This window comes from Sturnira hondurensis, unplaced genomic scaffold, assembly GCF_014824575.4.
Source record: "Sturnira hondurensis isolate 20B ecotype Veracruz unplaced genomic scaffold, ASM1482457v3 Scaffold0013994, whole genome shotgun sequence".
NCBI classification, from domain to species: domain Eukaryota; kingdom Metazoa; phylum Chordata; class Mammalia; order Chiroptera; family Phyllostomidae; genus Sturnira; species Sturnira hondurensis.
The window spans coordinates 1,323,563-1,341,898 of NW_028086625.1; the positions used below are offsets into that span (position 1 = coordinate 1,323,563).

An 18,336-nucleotide genomic window follows, 5' to 3' on the forward strand; every position below is an offset into this window, starting at 1 on the left:
CAATCAAGACAGTAAGTGTATTAGCAGTTGCCATGAGCTGGAAGTGGATGAAGACTCAAGGATGATGATACTGTTCTAAACTTGACAGATCATGGTGATGGATGCCCAACTCTGTGAGTACATCAAAAGCCACTAAATTTTACACTTTAAATTGGTGAACTGCATGGTATGTGAATTATGTCTCAATAAAGCTGTACCAATTTAAAAACCACCACCACCAAAGAACATAAAGCACTGGCCAGGGAGAAGGAAGTGGCACATTGCTTGAAACTTTGTAGCATATCCCCAAAAGCCAAGAGGCCTGGCTGAAAATACTTGTGATGGGTTGGGGGAGTGGAGAACTGGGATAAAGAAGAGGTTACAACTAGCTTCAGAGCACTGAGTCCAATCTCCCTTCTCACCACTACCCATTATGGATGGAGAAACTGAGACCCAGAAAAGGGAACTGATCAAAGGTACAGGACTCAAACCCAGACCACTCAGGCAGGGACCACTTCATGCCATACCATTCTGCCTTCCCTTTAGAGGAATTGGCAGGTTCCTAAAAGCCAAATGAAAGGTCTTTGTTAGCAAATATTGGTTGTTACAAAGGCTCCTAGGAAGAGCCCAGACGATCCTGGGGAAACTGTGAGAGGAATCAGCCCAGGTCTGATGTGGGTCAGGTCAGGTACACATATACTCAATCACCTGGGCATGAGTGAAGTTTTGAAGAAAAACAAAAGGCATCTGAGAGTTTACCCAAAGCTGTGAAGTAGCTAAGCAGGAGACCCTGGGGTTTGAACTAAGGCCCACCCAGTTCCAAAACCCAAACTCTTTCCAAACACAACCTTATCTCCACACCATTCAATAGGCTCCCTGACAGGCAACCCCTCAGCTTATTCACCATAGCACAGGGAGCCCCCCCAAAAAATCGCAGCCCACCAACCCTGAACCTCAGACCAAAGAGGCTGCTTGTTCTGCCCACCAACCATGGATGGGTGGGAGAAAACAGGAGCAGGGGAGTGAGGGGGAGAAATCCACTTCTTTCTCAAGATACCCACCATTGTCTGTCACCTCCAGGTCCAGAGGGCTTTAGCTTAGGGCTCTCGAAAATCCCAAAGCTAAATGACACCCCACCTTATCTAATCAATGAGAAAACAGACCCAGAGAAGAGGCAGAACTATTCTGGTTCATCCAGCAAAGCCCCAGAGAAGCCTGAGTGGGAACCCAGCCACCCTGACTATAATGCCAGGTCTAGCTTCTCCTACCACCTCAGCAAGCACACCCTGTTCTCAAAATGTTCTACAGGGTCCTCAAGCTGAGGGTGTTTTCAAGCTATTCTTTTCATATAGCAGACTCTCAGTAAGGCAGCCATGCCTGGGAAAGGAAACCTCTGACTATAAGCTTCCAAAAGGGTTCCTAACGGTAGTAGAGGTACCATCACAGTATCAGGACAAACAGGAAATCTGAACAATTAGAAGAAGGACTCGATTCACCACGTGGGCTCCCTCTCAACAACTCCCCTCTTTCCCAAGGGATCTAATTGGCCTCCAGGCTACAAATGTCTTGGTGACAGTTCAGGACCAAGATTGGGGCAGCAGGAAGAATCTCCTTTTTTCATCCCCCAAAGTTCCCAAGTTGGACCAGGTAAGATAGAAAGCAGCATCTCCCTCCTGTTGTCTCAAGAAGTGGGAGGACAGGAAGCCTCTCCTCTGTAGTTAAGAAGGGGAGATATCATGCAACCACAGAGCTTTACTTCCATGTTCTTATGGGGACAAGTATAAGGGAGGAACTTCCAACCTAGGAGATGCAAAGTGGGGTATAAGGTATCATTCTAGTTACCACGGCAGCACATGACTTTCTTCCTCTCTGTCCCTGGGACCAGGGATGTAGCTCTGTGAAGGAGGAAAGGCAGACTTTACCCCAACCAGGGAGAGAAGAAACAACTCCTGGTCCTGACTCTGTGGGTCCAGATGTTTTATCCTGCCTGGAGTAGTAATGGGTGGAAAGGCAACAAGGAGGGAGGCTCAAGACAAGGCCCAGGCCCCTGTGAAGTACAGAAAAACTTATTTGAGCCAAGGGGAACAGTGATATGGGTGGAGAATTTCCCTGGGGTGGGAATGTCCCAAACCCACTTCCTATCTCTGGGAAGAAAAAAGCTTGTTAAAAGCAATTCAGGAAGCTCAGAATATTTCCCTGATCCTGGAAATGAGAAGTAAGCAGAGGTGGGTCAGGGTGAGTCTCAGGGTATCTCCTAGTTCTTCAGAGGAGGCCTGAGTCCCCATGTCTTCAGTAACTGACAAATTTCTCACAGAAAGTAAAAGAACCTTTCTGGCCCAAGGGTAAGGGTTTCTCATGACAGTGAAGGGCAGCAGGGTCCTTCTGTCCAATGGGGGAAGGCTTAGTCCACGCTGGTCAGGGGCGGTACCTCATGTCCTTCTCCCTGGTGATAAAGGATTGCCTGGTTGGGTGGTGTTTCATACCCCTCCCAGGCTCAGGCCCCTCCCTGAGGTGAAAGATATTTTGTCCCTGGGGAAAGCTTAGGCCCCTGGGAAGAGGCTCAGACTCTTTTCCTCAGCATTCCACTTTACCTATGTCCCCATGGAGAGAGAGCAGTTCTCAGGACTTAATTCGTAAGAGGAGGGTAGTCTTAGGCTCAAATCCCCAAGGCAAGAAACCTTAGGTCCCTAAAAGACCCCTAAGACTTGGACATATACCCAAGTATATACTCAGGTCCTAAGGTGGGGGAAGTGTCTCAAGCATATGAGAGCAAGTTCAAACTCTTTGTGGGGAGGGGAATACTCAGGACCCTATTCCCCAGGAACTCTGTATCCACGCCCCCAAGGGAAGGGTCTCAGGAATCACTTCTGGTGGTGAGGAGTCCTATTTCTGAGGGTTACCTTAATTTCCTTGAGGGGGAGGCTCAGACCTGATCTATAGAGACACAGAAGCCACTGGAGTACATAAGGGCCTCTTGTCTTTGAGGGAAAGCTCAAGTGTCCTTGGTACAGTGGGTCTCAGGCCATTGAAGGCAGGCTTAGATCCACAGGGAGGCCTCAGACTCCATCTCTAGGACTCCATGCTGCCTAGATCTCAGGCTATAGTTCCCTAGATCTCAGGCTAGTTCTCAGACATCTTATATCCCTGACAAGAAGCTCAGGCACTTGTGGGGGATGCTTAGATCCCTGTTATAGAGGGAAAGAGTGCTATTTTGTTCCTAAGACGTGTTTCCGTCCTTCATAATTGGGTAGAATGAGGTCATATCTGTGTATTCACGTGTGTGCGTGCGTGTGTGTGTGTGTGTGTGTGGAGGGGGGTCTTAGGCCTTACACCCCTAAGGAGAACCACTTAGACAAAAGGCCCTGAGGAGAAAGGTTCCCTAAATACTTTTACCTTGCCTAGGACCTTTGTGGGAGGATATCAATTTCCTAAAGAGGATTCAGGCCCACTGTCTAAAAGGCCAAGTGCTTAAGCAAAGGGGTTAGGCTCCAGTATCCAAAACAGTGAGTCTCATTTTCTTGAAGAAAGGCTCAGGCCTTATGAGGGTGGGGAAGAGAAGCCAAAGATCTATCACTTAAAAGAAGCCTAAGCTCCTGGAGAGATTCAGACTCTTGTCCCCAAGGTAGTCTGAGTGAAAGCATAGACCCTTGTTACTCAGAAAATGAATCTCATGTACCCCAGTACAGTTTCTGATCTCTGGGTATTGGTCTTGGCTCTTGTTCCCAAGGGGAGAGGGTCCTACCTCCCCAAGAAAAGCCATATCCCTGAGGGAAAGCTCGGAAGATCCCTCTCTCTAAAGGGGAATGTATATGTGTGTATAGGGGATGTATAAGCCCTTGAAGGCAGGCTTAGGACCCCTGAGGAAATCTCAGACCCCACTGCTTAGGGTCCTATCCTGTGTCCCCCTGAAAAGGAAGGAGAGGGGTTACCTTATACAGTGTCTCAGACCCCTGAAAGGGTTTAAGTGCCTTGAGGACACTCAAACATCTTCTGAGGTCTCTACCTTACTTGTGTCCCCTGGAGAAGAATTCTCAAGACTCTTATCTCAGAGGGAAAAAATCTCAAGCTACTGAACACAGATCAAGGTCTGCTGGAGAGTCATGAGACTCCCTTCTCAGGACACATTCCATCCTGCCCGTGTTTCTGCGGGCGTTCCCACCTATCGGCCCCCAGGCAAAGATGCCACAGACACCATGTCTTTGGGGGAAAGAGGGAGGGGAAACAGGGTGTCTTACTCTTTTACCACCGGAAAAAAAGTATTAGGCTCCGAGAGAAAACGTTTTAAGTCCCTTGGGTCTCTACCCAATTTGGGGATCCCACCCACCATCCCCACTCACCTGTCATCCCCAGCCCATACCTGCTCAACAGTGGCAGGGTCCATGGCCTCAATGCGTGCTGCAGCCGCTTCATACTCATCCTCACTGTTGTAACCAGCGCCGACCTCCTCACGTTCCGGGCTGCCCCCTCCAACTGAACCAACCCCGGGGGCTTGACGCCGCCGCTTGCTGTGGCCAGGCCCGGAGCAGCAGCTGCCAACGCCCACCGTGCCGCCCACGCCCACCACCACTCCCGCCGCGCCCACACCTGCTGCAGACGCGCCCAGCGCGTCCCCCGGGCCACTGCCAGGACCGCCTGGGCCCCCACAAGGAGGTGGAGAGCCCTGCTGAGGCCGGGGGCCCGGCACTGCACCAGGCTGTACAGCCAGCGCCCAGCGGTGAAGTGCACCCGGTGGCCCCGGCAGCGGGCCCTGAGGTGGCGGTGAGGCCCGCTGACGGGCCCCCACAACGCCCGACTCACGGTCGCCGCTGCCTACACCCGTGCCGCCGCCGCCCACGCCCACACCCCCGCCGCGGCGCGGTGCCGGGGGCAGTTGCCCGGGCGGCGGCGGCTCGTTGGCGGAGTCGGCGTCGGGAGGCGGCGGCTTCTTTTTGGGGAGAATAGTCATGGCGGGACACCACAGTAGCCCCCAGCAAACCCGGCGCACGGCACGCTGGGAGAGAACCCGGATGAGGGAATAATGCGGTGCGCGAAGCACGATGGGAATCGAATGGATCCGGATAAAGAGATTGAGGCACCGGTTGGAGAACCGTAGGCTGCGCGCAGGTCACGCGACAGAACCCGGATGTGAAGTCCAAGACGAAGGCAGTGCGGCGAGTGTCGTCGCCTACTCTCCGAGTTCGGCAAGCTGTCACGCTCGTTCCGGCCTTCCGCGTCAAAGGAAATAGAACCAAAACAAGCACCTCTTCGCCCCGCCCCCTGGCAAGTTCTTGAACTACCGGGTGGGGCCCCCGAGTCGCCGCGCACGCGCGCCAGAGCACAACCCCCCGCCTCTTGCTCGGAAGTACGTGGGCAAAATCTTCACCACCGCCACAACAATTGCGGGCACCAACCAATTGAAGCGACTGCGTGGGTCCTCGCTGACGACCAAGGGCCAATCGGAGGCGAGCGATCGCCCTCCAGTGAATCTTCGTCTCAGATGTCAAAGTTGGCACCCCGGTTCCTGGCCTTTTTTCTCGTCCGCGACGTCCTGCTCTTACTTCTGTCGATGACGCTTTTACTCTCAGGCAGAGGTACTGCGACAGGACAGCCCGGCCTGTCCTGCAGGCGACAGGTTTAAAAGCACCTCCCTTCCAGGCTTCCAACTTGACCGCTTTCCGTCAGACTGACAGGAAAATATCAACACTCCCAGAGCAGAGCAATCCCCCGAAGCGTCAGTTCCGGTCCCACCCACCTGCAAATCCACACCAATAGAGAGGGGGACGCTGCTTCACTCTGACAACAGGCTGAGTGCTGCGGTGATTGGCTAAGAGATGCAGATATTTGCGTATGACAGGCCAACCTTGTGACAGGCATACACCAAGGGAACAGTGGGTGTTTGGGAAGTAGACACGCCCTCTTTGGCACCACCACACTTTCGCCCCTGTGTTGACCTCCCCACCCCTGTGGCTGGTGCGCAGGCGTGGCACAGCTGCCTTTTTGTGTGTGTGTGAAACTGAGTTTACCTGGATCGAACAAAATTTTATGTATTCATCTCTGTCACCAGCCAGCGTCTCACAGTGGGGTTGGTAAAACTCTCTGCTACTGAGCGGTTGTATAGTTACAAGCTAATTGTAGTTCTGCTCCTCCCGTCTGAATGATTTCTGGCAAGCCATTTAACATCCACCCCATCTTCCATTTCTACTTATTTGTAACATGGCAATAATAATTCCAATTTAAGGATCAGAGATTCATGCTTGTAAAGAGTCTGGTAGTGTTCCTGGCACATAGTAAGTGCTCAATAAATTAGTAGGCATGACAGTGGACTGGGAGGACCCCAGGCTTCGTAGTCTGAGGAAGACCTCAGTTACCAATTGCAGGACTTTGAACAAATCATTGTGTCTCAAATTTGGGGTTACCCATGTATGAAACGGGAATGACAATGCCTGCCTAGACTACCTCAAGTAGTAGTTAGAGGGTTCCTATGAGTTCATGAACCAAGAACCTGTTATAGGAGGTAAGGGCTCGCTCCCTGTGTCTTAGAGCCAAGCCATACAACAGGTTGACTGAAAGAGATCATCAAAAAGCTCTTCTGAGTGCCACCTAAACTTCTCCCTTCAGATGGCAACCCTAATTGAAGTCTACTCTGAAGGGTGTCAGTAATAAATATACTATTGTGTTTTTTGTTGATGAAACTTAATGAGAGGACTCATGTTTACTGGGCCGATTGTGTTCAGGAACCTGTGCCCAATGCCTGTGCATATTATCACGTTGAGTCTTCTCATGACCATCTCACTTGACCCATATATCCTACTCTCTACTGGGTATTTGTCCAGCACCACAAAGGTAAAACTGAACTTATGATAATAATTGTAGCTAATCATCACCAAGTACTTACTATGTGCCTGGCACTGTGTGCTAACAGCTTCGATGTTCTCTTTCACAGTAGATGGCACCCCCCCAGCCTTTGCCCAAACCAGAAACCTAGGAGTCAGCCTTGCCTCTTCCTCAGTTCCCAGATGCCCATCAATCCCAAGCCCTGATAATTCTACTTCTCAAATATTTTGTCTCTTCAAACTCTTACTGCCACTACTTGGTCCAAGTCACCATCACCTACCAGTTAGACCACTGCAAAAACCTCCTCACTGCTCTTCCTCCAGGACTGTTTTCTCAAGAATCCACTACCCACAACCAGAATGATCATTCTGAAACACAAACCTTATGATGACTTTCCTGTTTAATAAGCCTTTAGAGGTCCCCATTATCTTTAAGATGAAGTCCAAAATCTGTATCCTAGCTTCAAAGGCCTTTTGTGATCTGGCTTATTGTTATATCCTCTCCCTCATTGTAGCCTCACATCCTCCTTCCCAGCTCTACTCAACTAATTTCAGTTCCCCAAGGACCCTGGGGTACATCTCTAATCTCCAGGACTCTGCACATGCTGTTCCCTCTACCTGAAATATTCTTACCCTTTTGTCTCTTGCTTGGCTAACTACATTCCATTCTTTGTGTGCCAGCCAGGTTAGTTTCTCCTGCCATCTACATTCTTCTGTAATCTGTTGATCTTAGTTCTCTTGCACTATATTGTAACTGCTTAGTTGCCTTCCATGCTCACCTCTGTAGAACAGAGATGATGTCTACTTTGCTCATCTCTGTATCCCCAGGGCTAGCACATGATATCCAGTTAATAAATATTTGGTAAATAAAAGAACAATCATCTCTGTTTTACAGATTAGCAGCCTGGGGCAAGAGAAGGTAAGCAATTCTCTTCCTCTGGGATTAGAGTCCGAGTTGACAAGAATCCAAGGTCTGTCATCTCAGCGCTCCACAGAGCTTAGTCACACACTGCCTAGGAGCCCAGAAGAGAAAATGTAGGGAACATCCCCAGGGAAGGGGGTTTTACCACACTGGAAGATGCTTTTCATCAGGGTTCGGTTGAGAGCCATTTGCTGTCAGGAAACCTGGGTTTAAGTCTCCCCCTAACCAAGCATGTGCTGCTCTGGGTCTCAGTTTTCCCATATGTGAGTTGGGGAGCTGGAGCAAGTGATGTTGGGGGGGCATGTTTCAAGACCTCCTAGCCTGCCTCACACTGGCTGGAGAGTCAACTCTTCAACCACCCCTTTTTAAATTTTTTTCCTAGATCCACACATTCCAGAAGATGTCACCAACCATTTACCTCCCATACCTTTACCCACACCGGCTCTTCTACTAGTTGACAGGGATTGAAATCAGAGTACAACTTTCAACTCCCCAGCCCAACCCAGCCCCCAAATCCACAGAGCCAGGAGGTGCTCATCCTCATCTCTCCTATCAGGTTTTATTGACTGATGGAAACCACATCTTTGTCAGCCACCAGTTCCACAGGGACAGTGCTGGGGACAGGGAACCTGAGATGATGCCAGATAACAGCCTGAGTGCAAAAACAGAGTTCCAGAAGGTGACCCAAGAAGAGGAGAGAGGAATATGTGAAGAGATGTTGTGGGGGAGGAGAAGATAAAGAAGTTCTTCCTGCCTCCTACAACTCCCAGAGTTCAATAACAACCCAAGCCTCAGCCCCTGAGGCTTCTGGACTCCTGCCCAAGAACGTGGAATCAGCTCGTGATCTCCAAACCCAGCCCAGCCCTTGCTGGTTGCCAGGTGCTTATCTCAGCCAGTCCAGACTCCAGCCCAACCCAGGAAGGAAGCAAACCAGAGGAAAGAGGAGGAGTATTAGAGGTGGCCCCTGTGATTAGGGCAGATGTAAATGCTGCAGCAAACTGGGCAGAGGCTTTGCATAATGTCATGGCAGCAGCTGCTATTGCTAGAGTTTGCTGGGGGCCCAGCAGAGGATGGGGTTGCAAGGACCCATTCCCAGCAGCTAGGGAAGAGGGGTAATGTTTGTGCTATCTGTGTGTGTTGGGAGAGGCAGCCTCACTCTTGAGCCACAGCCTGGGGATGGAAGGTCACTGCTGAGGCCACAGCCCTTGAAGCCTGTGGTAGCATTCCAAGCTTGGAATTGAGGTGTTGTTGGGCCTGGTGAAGGGTGGGGACCTCTCTGAGGGGCCAGAACAGAGGTAATGGTTCTCATCCCTGAACCCCCAAATCTCCACAGTCCGGATAGAGAGAAGAGGAAATCTCACCTCTTCTTCTCAGGCCAGAGCTCAGAGGTCAGGTGGGAGCCTGGGAGCCTGAGGGCCCAAGGGGAGGAGCATGCAGGAGGCCAACTCAGGGAGAAGGTCTAGTCCCAGTGTGCTGGGGCAAAGAGGCCAGGGCCTGAGGAAGCCCAATGATTCAGCTCCCACCAGGAAAATGGGTGTGGAGAGTGTCCCATTCCCTGACTACACCCCCACAAAGTGGGCCATTTCATGAAACTCCATTGCATAGTTCTCAGTTGTGGGAAGAAGGGTTCCCCAAGCCTGCCCCTGTCTGCCCCCAAAATATGGCTTTGGAAAGGAGTCCCCCAAAATCGAGTGGGCCCTCTAGATGGGCAGGTCCACCCCTCACAAGGAAGAGATCTTGACAGTCTCAGGGAGGAAGCAAGGGGTACCCAGGCTGGAGTTCCTAAGGTTGCCGCTGGCCCCACCACCACCACCACCGCCACCAGGAGAAGAAGGTTGGCTCTCATCTGGGGTGTTGGCAGGAGGGGTAGGGATACTGATGATGGCAGCCACGAAGTCCCGGCTGTCGCAGTTCAGATCAAGGCTGTCATGGGGCTTGGCATTGAGGCTTGAGCGGCTGTAGATAAGGGTGGGAAGATGGAAGGTTCTTAAAAAGTCATCTTAATACTGGCCACAGCAATCATGACATTTATTGAACAGCTACTGGATCCCTGACACTGTGGTAAATGGTTCCCCTGCACCCCCAATTATGGCAGTGCAGAGCGAGGGCTCCAGAGTCAGGCAGCCCTGGGTTTGAATCCCGATCCCACTTTTACCACTCAAAGCCTCTCTTTTCTCTCATCGGAAGCACAGGCGTAACAACAAATTAAGTCCTTAACATTGTCAATAGGTTCTGTGACTTTAAGTGAAATGATGTGCAACAAAAGAAATTTTACCACAGGCTAATTGATAAAAACAAGGATTCAGTTCCTAGGCACCTCATCAATGTTATAACAAAATGACATTGGGAATATTACTTGGCTATAAAAAAAATTCTTACCATTTGTGACAGCATAGATGGACCTAGAGGGTATTATGCTAAGTGAAATAAATCAGTCAGAGAAAGACAAATACCATATGACTTTCACTTATATATGGAATCTAAAGAACCATGTAAATGAACAGACAAAACAGAAACAGACTCATAGATACAGAGACCAGACTGTAGGTTACCGGAGGGGAAGGACTGGGTGAAAAGGTGAAGGAATTGAGAAGTACAGATTGGTAGTTACACAATGGTCATGGGGATGTAAAGTACACCACAGGAAATATACTCAATAATATTGTAGTAACTATGTGTGGTGACAGGCATGTACTGGAAATATCAGGGGAACACTTTTTAAAAGTATATGATTGTCTAACCACTATGCCATACACCTGAAACTACTACAAAATAATATTGAATGTAAACTTTAGTTTAAAAGGACAAAAAACAACAACCTAAAACAACATTGAACAAAATGATGTTGTTGAAGGACCTGCTGCATTTCTCATGTGGAGATTAAATGACATAATAAATGATACAAAGTGCTCAGAATAGTACCTGAAACATAATGAGCACGCATGCATGCACACACACAAGACATTACCTGTTATGGTCGTTTCTTACAATGCCTAAGTTCTCATAATAGTCTACAATAAGAGCTACACAATCTGGTCCTTGCTGCTTTTTGATTTTTACCTCCTGCCACTCTCCCTCTCACTTACACCACTCTACTCGTAGTTCCTGGACACACAGACCCATTCCTGCTTCAGGTTCTTTCAAAAGGCTGTTTACTCTGCCTGGAAATCTCCTCCTTTAGATACCTACATGGCTCACTCCCTCACACCCTGCGGGTCTTGGCTCAGATGTCACCTTAGCAAAACCTTCCCTGACCACATGGTTAAAACTACATCACACCCTATTCTACACTCTCTATCCCCATCCCTCATGTATTTTTCTCCTTGGCACTTACATCATCTGTGTATTTGTTTGTTTTTAACAAACAAATCACATCCCACTAGCTTATAAGTTCCAGAAGGTTAGGGACGTCTGCCTGTTCTATTCACTGCCTAAAGTAAATTCCTAAACTCCTAAAGTGAACTCCAAAGTGGCTAAAACTGTGCTTAGCATATAGTAGGTGCTCAATAAATGGCTGTTGAAAGAATAAATGAAGAACAAGAAGTTCCAGACAAGATAAGCCCAAGATTCCAGCACGGAGAAGTTTAGGTTTGAGCTTGACTTGCTAGGCCCGAGGTCATGAAATCTCAGACCCTCTGGCCCAAGCTCTGAGCTTCTTCAGGTGTAGCCAACTGGTGGGGGTTACTTACCTCTGAGAGGCAGGACTCCTCCGCAGCCCTGCCAGAGTGTCCAACTCCTGCATGCTGCCACGGCTTACCGAGGCAGTGGAGTTGGCAAGGCGAATGGCACGGCGCTTGGCCCTGCGGGGGCAGCAAGAGGATAGCAGGCTTCCAGGACCTACAGGCTGGGAGGACACAGAGGTGCTGCGGCTGGTGCGGCCACCCAGTGAGACAGCACCCAGGGCTTCATTGAAGGTTAGCTCGTCTGTGAACTCATGGCACTGTGGGAAGAAGGAAGGCACGGTCACAAGTCACCGTAGGGTTGTCCCCACTGCCAGGCCTCTGCTTAGGCCTTCCTTTCTGCAAGTCACTCTCTTCCCTTTCCTTGCCCATCCTTCAAGGCTCAGCTCTATCAGGCCTCTTCCAGGAAGCCCTGCATGATTTCTACAATTAGTAGTGAGCCTCCAATCCCAGGGGGAGAGCTGGCATGGTGGCAGAGAGATCCCCTTTATTCTGCTATGCCACTTCTCTTTGGGCCTTACCGTTGTCTTCTCTAGACAGTGCAGCAAGTGGTGATGTTGTTGTTCAAAAGCAGAACGGTTCCTGACACACACTGCCTGTTCTTCCCCACTGCCACTGTCCTGGAGGGGATGGAGCAGAGAAATGAGGTCAGCGCCTTCCTCCTCCAATCACTGCTCACACCCAACCCCAGTCTGGGACCTACCCACCTCAAGGCCCCCGTTCTGCTTGTACTGCAGGAAGGCGTTGGTGGTACCACTCTTTGCCAACCGGATCCTTGCTGAACGCACTTTCTACAGAGAGGAGAGAAAGAGTCAGGTGGGTAAACACAGCAAGTGACTGACTGGCTTGGGGTCAGGGGGAATAGGAGATACTCAGATGGAAGGCACAGCTACCTGCTGTGCTCGGCGCTTGTCAGCACGCTGGTTCTGGTGGTAGATGCGGCTGAAGTTGGAAACAATGACTGGCACAGGCAGGGCAATGACCAAGACACCACTGAGTGAGCAGATGGATCCAAAAATCTTGCCAGCAATGGTGCTGGGCACCATGTCTCCATATCTGGGGCCAGAGGAGGTGAGCCAAGGTCAAGAAAAGTGTCTACCCACTCCTCAGTCCCCCACTTCATCCCACCCAACCCAACTCACTCCAAGACCATGGCCAGGCACTTGAATTCTCTGAGCCTCAGTTTCTTGCTCTACAAAATGGGAGGGATGATCTTTTGGGCCACCAGTGGGGGTCAAATGAGAAATGGGCCCTCAGCCCCTACTATCTGCTATCCCCATCCGAGCTGTGTACTGGGCCTCTGACCCAGCTGGAAATCTATTAATACCTAGCATAGGGGAGAAGGAAGAAATCCCAGGCAGTGAACATAGCCTTCTGAGGAGTGAGTTCCACCACCGCAAACCAGCTGAGGGGCTCTGAGTCCTGGCAGCAGTGCTCTGTTGGTTTCGTTTGCACCTGTTTTACCTTCTCTAGGTAGGACCCCTTCCTATTTCCCCAGAAGAAACCTTGAAACTGTCCTCATATGAAAAAATAAGGGGGAGCCTTAAAATTGCCCCCCCTCCCTTTCTCCATGCCACCCCTCCTCCCATGGAGATGGAGCAGAATCAATCTTGCCACCTTCTTTCACAGAGGGGGTAAAGACTAAAATCAGGGAGGTTCCGTAATGACTTGCTCAAGATCACACAGTGTACTTTTATCCTAACTGCAAGACCAATCAGATCCCCTCCACAAAAGTACAGCCTCTGCCGCCTTACACCTCTAGGCCTTCATTCAAACTGTGCCCACTCAGCCCCATGGCACTTTCGTATTTATTTTGTTCATGTCTTTATTTTTTTAGACTTAGTTAAAAGTTTCTCCAACTTGGTCATTTCCGGCTCTGTAATGTGTCCTTTCAGACTGTGTTCTCAGCCAGAAGACACAAGCAGCCGCCCAGCCTCCAAAGGTTATTGTGAAGACTGAATAGGTAAAAGGCATCAAGTGATCCCATCCCAATCCATTCTCAAGGCTCAGTGTTCATTTGTCAATTTAATCCTGAACTTCCAACCAGAATTAATTTCTACTCCTTAGAAACCTCATATCAATGTTCCTGTAGCTCTATTAAAGCACTGAGTAAGCCCAATTCATTCACTCAACAGATACTGAGCAGCAACTGTATACCTCATCTCAGTGATGGAAATTAGAAAAGGCTCAGTCTCTGCCCTAGATAGTGTTTTTAAGAGCAACATGAGCTTGGTGGTTCCATTTGATGTTTTTATTCCAACCATTTCATCTCCAGGACTAGCAATCAAAAAAATCATGCTGAAACTATCTTTCTCTGGGGAGCCACAGAGGTAGTGCCCCACAGAGCAGATGATTCTAGTGGGTGAGAGCTTGTGAGTGCTCAAGATGGAAAAGGGGGTGATAGAAAAGCAATACCTATTTATCTTGCGTGAGAAATTTCCAGAGAACTTTCACAACTGTCAGAACTGTCACTGAAGCTCCTAAAAAGGGATCATCAGTCCTCCTTTTACAGAGGAGAAAACAGGCCCAGAGAACACAAGGCCAACAGGAAGAGTACAGCTAAGACAATGCTTGAACCCAAGTTTCTCGATGTGGAAAATCAAGGCATTATCAAAGCTGGATGGAATTTGAAGACTAGCCCAAGTTCTTCGGTTTTTACAGATGAGCCAACTGAAGCTGAAATAGAGAGATCATTTACCTAGCCTTCTTTTACAAAAACGGTGAGTGTAATTGCCTGATAGGGCAGTTCCTAACACAGGGTCTGCACTCACCCAAGTGTGGTCATGGTGACAATGGTATACCAGAAGGCCGCGGGGATGCTAGTAAAGTTGGTCTTGTTTGTGCCCTTCTCAGCATAAAACATGACAGTGGCAAAGATGATGATGGCCATGGTAAGGGAAAAGAGGAGAAAGCCCAGCTCAGAGGCACAGCTCTTGAGTGTGTAGCCCAGAATTCGCAAGCCCTGTGAGTGCCGGGAGAACTTGAAGATGCGGAACACCCGGAACACACGAAGGGTGACAAACGCGCCAGAGACATCCTCGTTCTTGGGCACAAAGAGCCCGATGTAGTAGGGCAGGATGGCCACCACATCGATGAGGCTCATTACACTCCGCAGGAAGCGGCAGCGGCTGGGGGCAGCAAAAAGCCGCAGGAGATATTCACCCGTGAATATGAGCACACAGGCCGTGTCCATGCAGAAAAAGGCCAGTGGGAAGCGTTCACCACAGGGCTGTTCCCTCGAAGGCCGACGCGCGGGGCTGCGGCACGGGATGGTCTCGACCACGTTGGCGATGACTGACACAGCAATGAAAAAGCCGGTCACGTAGTAGAAGACGAGGGCTGCAGTGCTCGTATGTGGGTTCTCGAAGGCCCGCCAAAGCCTCTGGCGAAGGGAGCTGCCGGCCCGCAATGCTGGCCCGTCCGCAGCCTGCTCGGCTTCCTCATCCTCCGCCAGGCGCTCTGCATTCTCCTTCTTGCGGTCCCGGTACTCTTCCAGGCAGCAGTCGCCAACAAGCTCAGGTACCAGGCCATAAAAGGCCAGTTCTTCATCGAAGGCCTGGATGCACTCCTGCCGCGGGCAGTGCAGACGGCCAGTGCGGTAGAAGTTCAGCACATGTCGGAACATATCTGGGTCGCGATCGAAGAAGTACTCGCCCGAATCAGCATCGTAGAAGAATTCCTTCTCTGAACTGCCCAGCAGGGTGTCGGGGTAGCGGTCCAGTGTGTTCTTCCAGGTCTCAAAGCGCCTTCCACTCACGTTCACCACCAGAACCTCATCTCCTCGAGACGCCTTCACCCCTGGTGCTGGGGGCAGCGGCTGCTGAGCCAGAGGCAGCCAGCCCACTGCAGCAGCCCGCGCAAAAGGCAGCCACGTGGCCACACCTGCTGCCATCCTGCCGCTCACCCCCAGGCCCTCGGAGACTTGGGGCGGTGGCCTTTAGGAGAATGTGGCTGACTCCAGGATGGTGGGGGCTTGGAGGGGACGTGGGGCACTCGCACAAGGAAACTGGGGATGTCTAGAGATGCCAAGAGGAACCTGGAGGAGGAACTAGAGACAGGGGCAGGAGCTTGGGGGGCATTTAGAGGGTTTGGGAGGGACCTGGGGGATGTCTTCAGGGGCTGAGAAGGGGGTGGGGGACATGGAAAGGAGCAGAGAAGGGGTGTCTAGAGGGGACAGAGAAGGATCTGAGGGAGCATTTAGAGAAACTGATATGGATCCACACGTGCCTAACAGATGTCTGTGGGTATCTAGTGGGGGCAAGAAACACTAGGGAGCTGTCCACATTTTCAGGAGTTCTGAGGAAAGGAAGACGGGACTAGAACTACTTAGTGGAGTTGGAGAGAGGATTGGGGAATCCAGAAGGGTAGAAATAGGACCAGAAGGGTAGAGGTATTTGAAAGAGACTGAAAGTGTCTGTATAGGGATTTTAGGGGGGATGAGAAAGGTGAGGAAGGTGGTCCACACTGAAGACCTCTGAGGAAAGGAGGTTGGAGTCCCTTCCTGGACTAGGAAAAGGGTTGATGTATCTAACGAATGCCCACAGAGCCAAGAGGTTGTAAAGAGGCTGAGAGGTGTCTTGGGAGTGCCTAGAGCTGCCAAGAATAGCCTGGCAGGTGTCTACATTTTAAAGTAGTTCTGGGGAATGAAGGAGAGGTGGGGTCCCTAGTGGGTCTGGAGAAAGGAGTGGGGTATCTGATAGGACAGATAAGGGGCTAGGTTATTTTTTCAGAGGCTAAGAAGTGTCAGGAGGAGCGGGGTACCTAGGGGGTTGAGAAAGCCTGGTCTATCCTCGTAAGAGTTCCAGGGACAGAAAGGGGCTTGGAGAATCCCGTGGGACCGGAGCTCAATTGGAAGGAAGTTAGACACAGACCCAGAGCACCCAGAGGATCAAAAAAGACTAAGAGGAAGAGGGGGTGCTCCCCAAAATGAGTCGGAGATCGGAGTGGGATGCTGAGAGGGAGTTGGGTGTGTCTCCAGGAAGCGGGGCTGCTGGGCCTTGCAGGAGGCTGAGGAGAGAGGCCAAGATAAGACTGCGTCCCACTCTAGGGGGCTGGTCTGGGAAACCAAACCCCGAGGGGCTGATGGTGTTCGCTGGGCAGCAGCAGTAGCAGCAATTGGAGGAAGAAGAGAAGCAGCCACAGCCAGGCCTGGGAGTGAAGGCAGCACAGACAGGGGAAGGGGCTGGATCCCTGGATGGAGGGTCTGGAAGGACAAGGTCCAGGACCCCGGGGAGACTGTCCCAGGATAGGCGAGGGCATGGGGACTGGACCAGGGAAGGGCAAGGGCAACGCTGTTGGTGGCCCCCTCCCACTCCCCACAAGGCCAACCTCACCTGTGTCCCCACTGCAGCAGCGGCAACAGCGGAGGGGCTGGGGGTACCAAACACCGGAGCTCCTGCCCCCCTCTGCAGAGCGGCCCAATCTCTCCTCCTCCTCTGGCTCTCTCCCCGCCCCTCTGAGCTTTGCCGGAAGATGGAGAGGCAGGGAGGGGCCTCTTGGCTCCCAGAGCCCCTTCCCCTAGGACTGCCTGAGAGGGACCCTGGGGAGACTCCGCCTCCTACAAAGCTGGTTGGGCCTCAGTCGCGTCATCTGGAAAATGGGGGTGGTGGGGAGCTTTGCCAGTTCTTCCCACCTCCTTCCTGGACTCACCCCTCTTCCTGCCCAGCTCCTACCCCCCCTGCCCCTTGGGTCCCCCACCCCCACCGTCTGAATCAGCAGCACTTAGCAGATGCGATCGATGGGGAGGTGTCTATTTAATGGCCCTTAGAGCAGAGTGCCACAGGGAATGATGCAGCGCTGTGTCCCCTCCCGGCCCTCCCAAGGCTGGAGAAGGGGTGGATGAAGGGGTACTGGTGGGGAGCATTTCTATAGATGCCCAGGCCCCCAAAGCTGCTGGGGGGCACAGATTAAAGCCCAGCTCTAGCCAAGACTGCTGGGACTGAAGTACAGTCTTCCTGTTTTCGAATGTGAAATGGGGTGTGAGTGCAGCTGGGGACAAGTGAGATCCTACCCCCATACCAGGTTCTTTCCCAGGCAGGCCCCACTCTGAGGGGTAGTCTCCTTCATCTGCTCACATCCTGGAACCTCACATCATGTCCTCCCCTAGAGAGCTCTGCTCCTGTGGCAAGAGCACTAGGTACCAAGTGACTCTGGCGTGGATGGGTTCAAACCCCAGCTTTGCTGACTTGCTGTGTCCTTGAGCAAGTGACTTGCATTGTTTCCTCACTTGTCAGATGGAGTTACCCCAACCTGATGGTGTCACTGGAAGCATTACATGGACTGATGTGAAAGGGGATGCACAGGGTGTGGCGCAGAGGACTCCTTTTTAGTAATTAAAGCTGTGTGGCACTGGAGAGCAGTAATGTAATTATAGCTTTTCAATTTATCTCCACGTAACCCTCCATTTGCAGTCTCATCACACTTCTTATTTCTCCATCCCTTCACCCACCCGCTCGCTCATCCATTTGTATATTCACCCCATCTACCAAACTATTCACCAGCCTATTCATATGTAACTCCCTCTGTCCATCCATCCATAGCCCTTGCCCATCATTTATTCACCTTTTCTTCTCATTCATTAGCTCATCCATCTGCCCACTCATCCGTCCACATTCCCCTAGCTGTCCATCTGTCCACTTACATTTGCACCTGTCAATCCTCTCTACCTATCCACCTACCAATCCATCTATCCATTTATTCATCCCACTGCCTGTTTATCCATCTGTCCATTTATTTCCTAATCTATCAATCATTATCCATGCAACCTTCTATTTATCTGTTAGTCCATCCAAACACCCATTCTTCCATCTGTCCACTCATCCATACCCACACCCCATACACATCTACCCACACATATATCTGCAGATATTTCTGCTTCACTCAGTTTTAGGGGCTAGTCAACAGCCACTGAAGACAGTCTGGCTGAGGCTGGGTAAAGGAGAGT

General features: G+C 51.0%; 2 protein-coding genes across 3 annotated transcripts in view; both read right to left on the minus strand.

Moving 5' to 3' along the window:
- OTUD5 (OTU deubiquitinase 5) overlaps positions 1-5,693 on the minus strand; it is a 29,981-nt gene extending 24,288 nt beyond the window's left edge. The window contains exon 1 of one of the 2 annotated variants that reach the window (XM_037062446.1): positions 4,337-5,693. In XM_037062446.1, coding sequence (XP_036918341.1) covers positions 4,337-4,924 — 588 coding nt within the window. In that variant the 5' untranslated portion in view covers positions 4,925-5,693. The remainder of the gene's footprint in view (positions 1-4,336) is intronic. The other variant, XM_037062447.1, reaches the window with a different exon arrangement.
- Positions 5,694-8,247: 2,554 nt separating this feature from the next.
- On the minus strand, positions 8,248-17,056 carry KCND1 (potassium voltage-gated channel subfamily D member 1). Its single transcript, XM_037062448.1, has 7 exons — positions 16,727-17,056; positions 14,165-16,541; positions 12,287-12,449; positions 12,101-12,184; positions 11,915-12,013; positions 11,403-11,653; positions 8,248-9,669 (listed from the first exon to the last, which is right to left on the minus strand). Exons 2-7 carry the CDS (start codon positions 15,283-15,285, stop codon positions 9,435-9,437), a joined length of 1,953 nt encoding a protein of 650 aa, XP_036918343.1. The 5' UTR covers positions 15,286-16,541; positions 16,727-17,056; the 3' UTR covers positions 8,248-9,434.
- Between the last annotated feature and the right edge of the window lie 1,280 nt (positions 17,057-18,336).

Coding starts and splice junctions, on each gene's coding strand:
- KCND1 (XM_037062448.1), bottom strand. CDS start 15,285: ATGGCAGCAGGTGTGGCCACGTGGCTGCCTTTTGCGCGGGCTGCTGCA. Junction 12,450..14,164: donor GTCACCATGACCACACTTGG/GTGAGTGCAGAC, acceptor CTCTGGCCCCAG/ATATGGAGACATGGTGCCCA. Junction 11,654..11,914: donor ACTGTCTAGAGAAGACAACG/GTAAGGCCCAAA, acceptor TTCTTCCCACAG/TGCCATGAGTTCACAGACGA.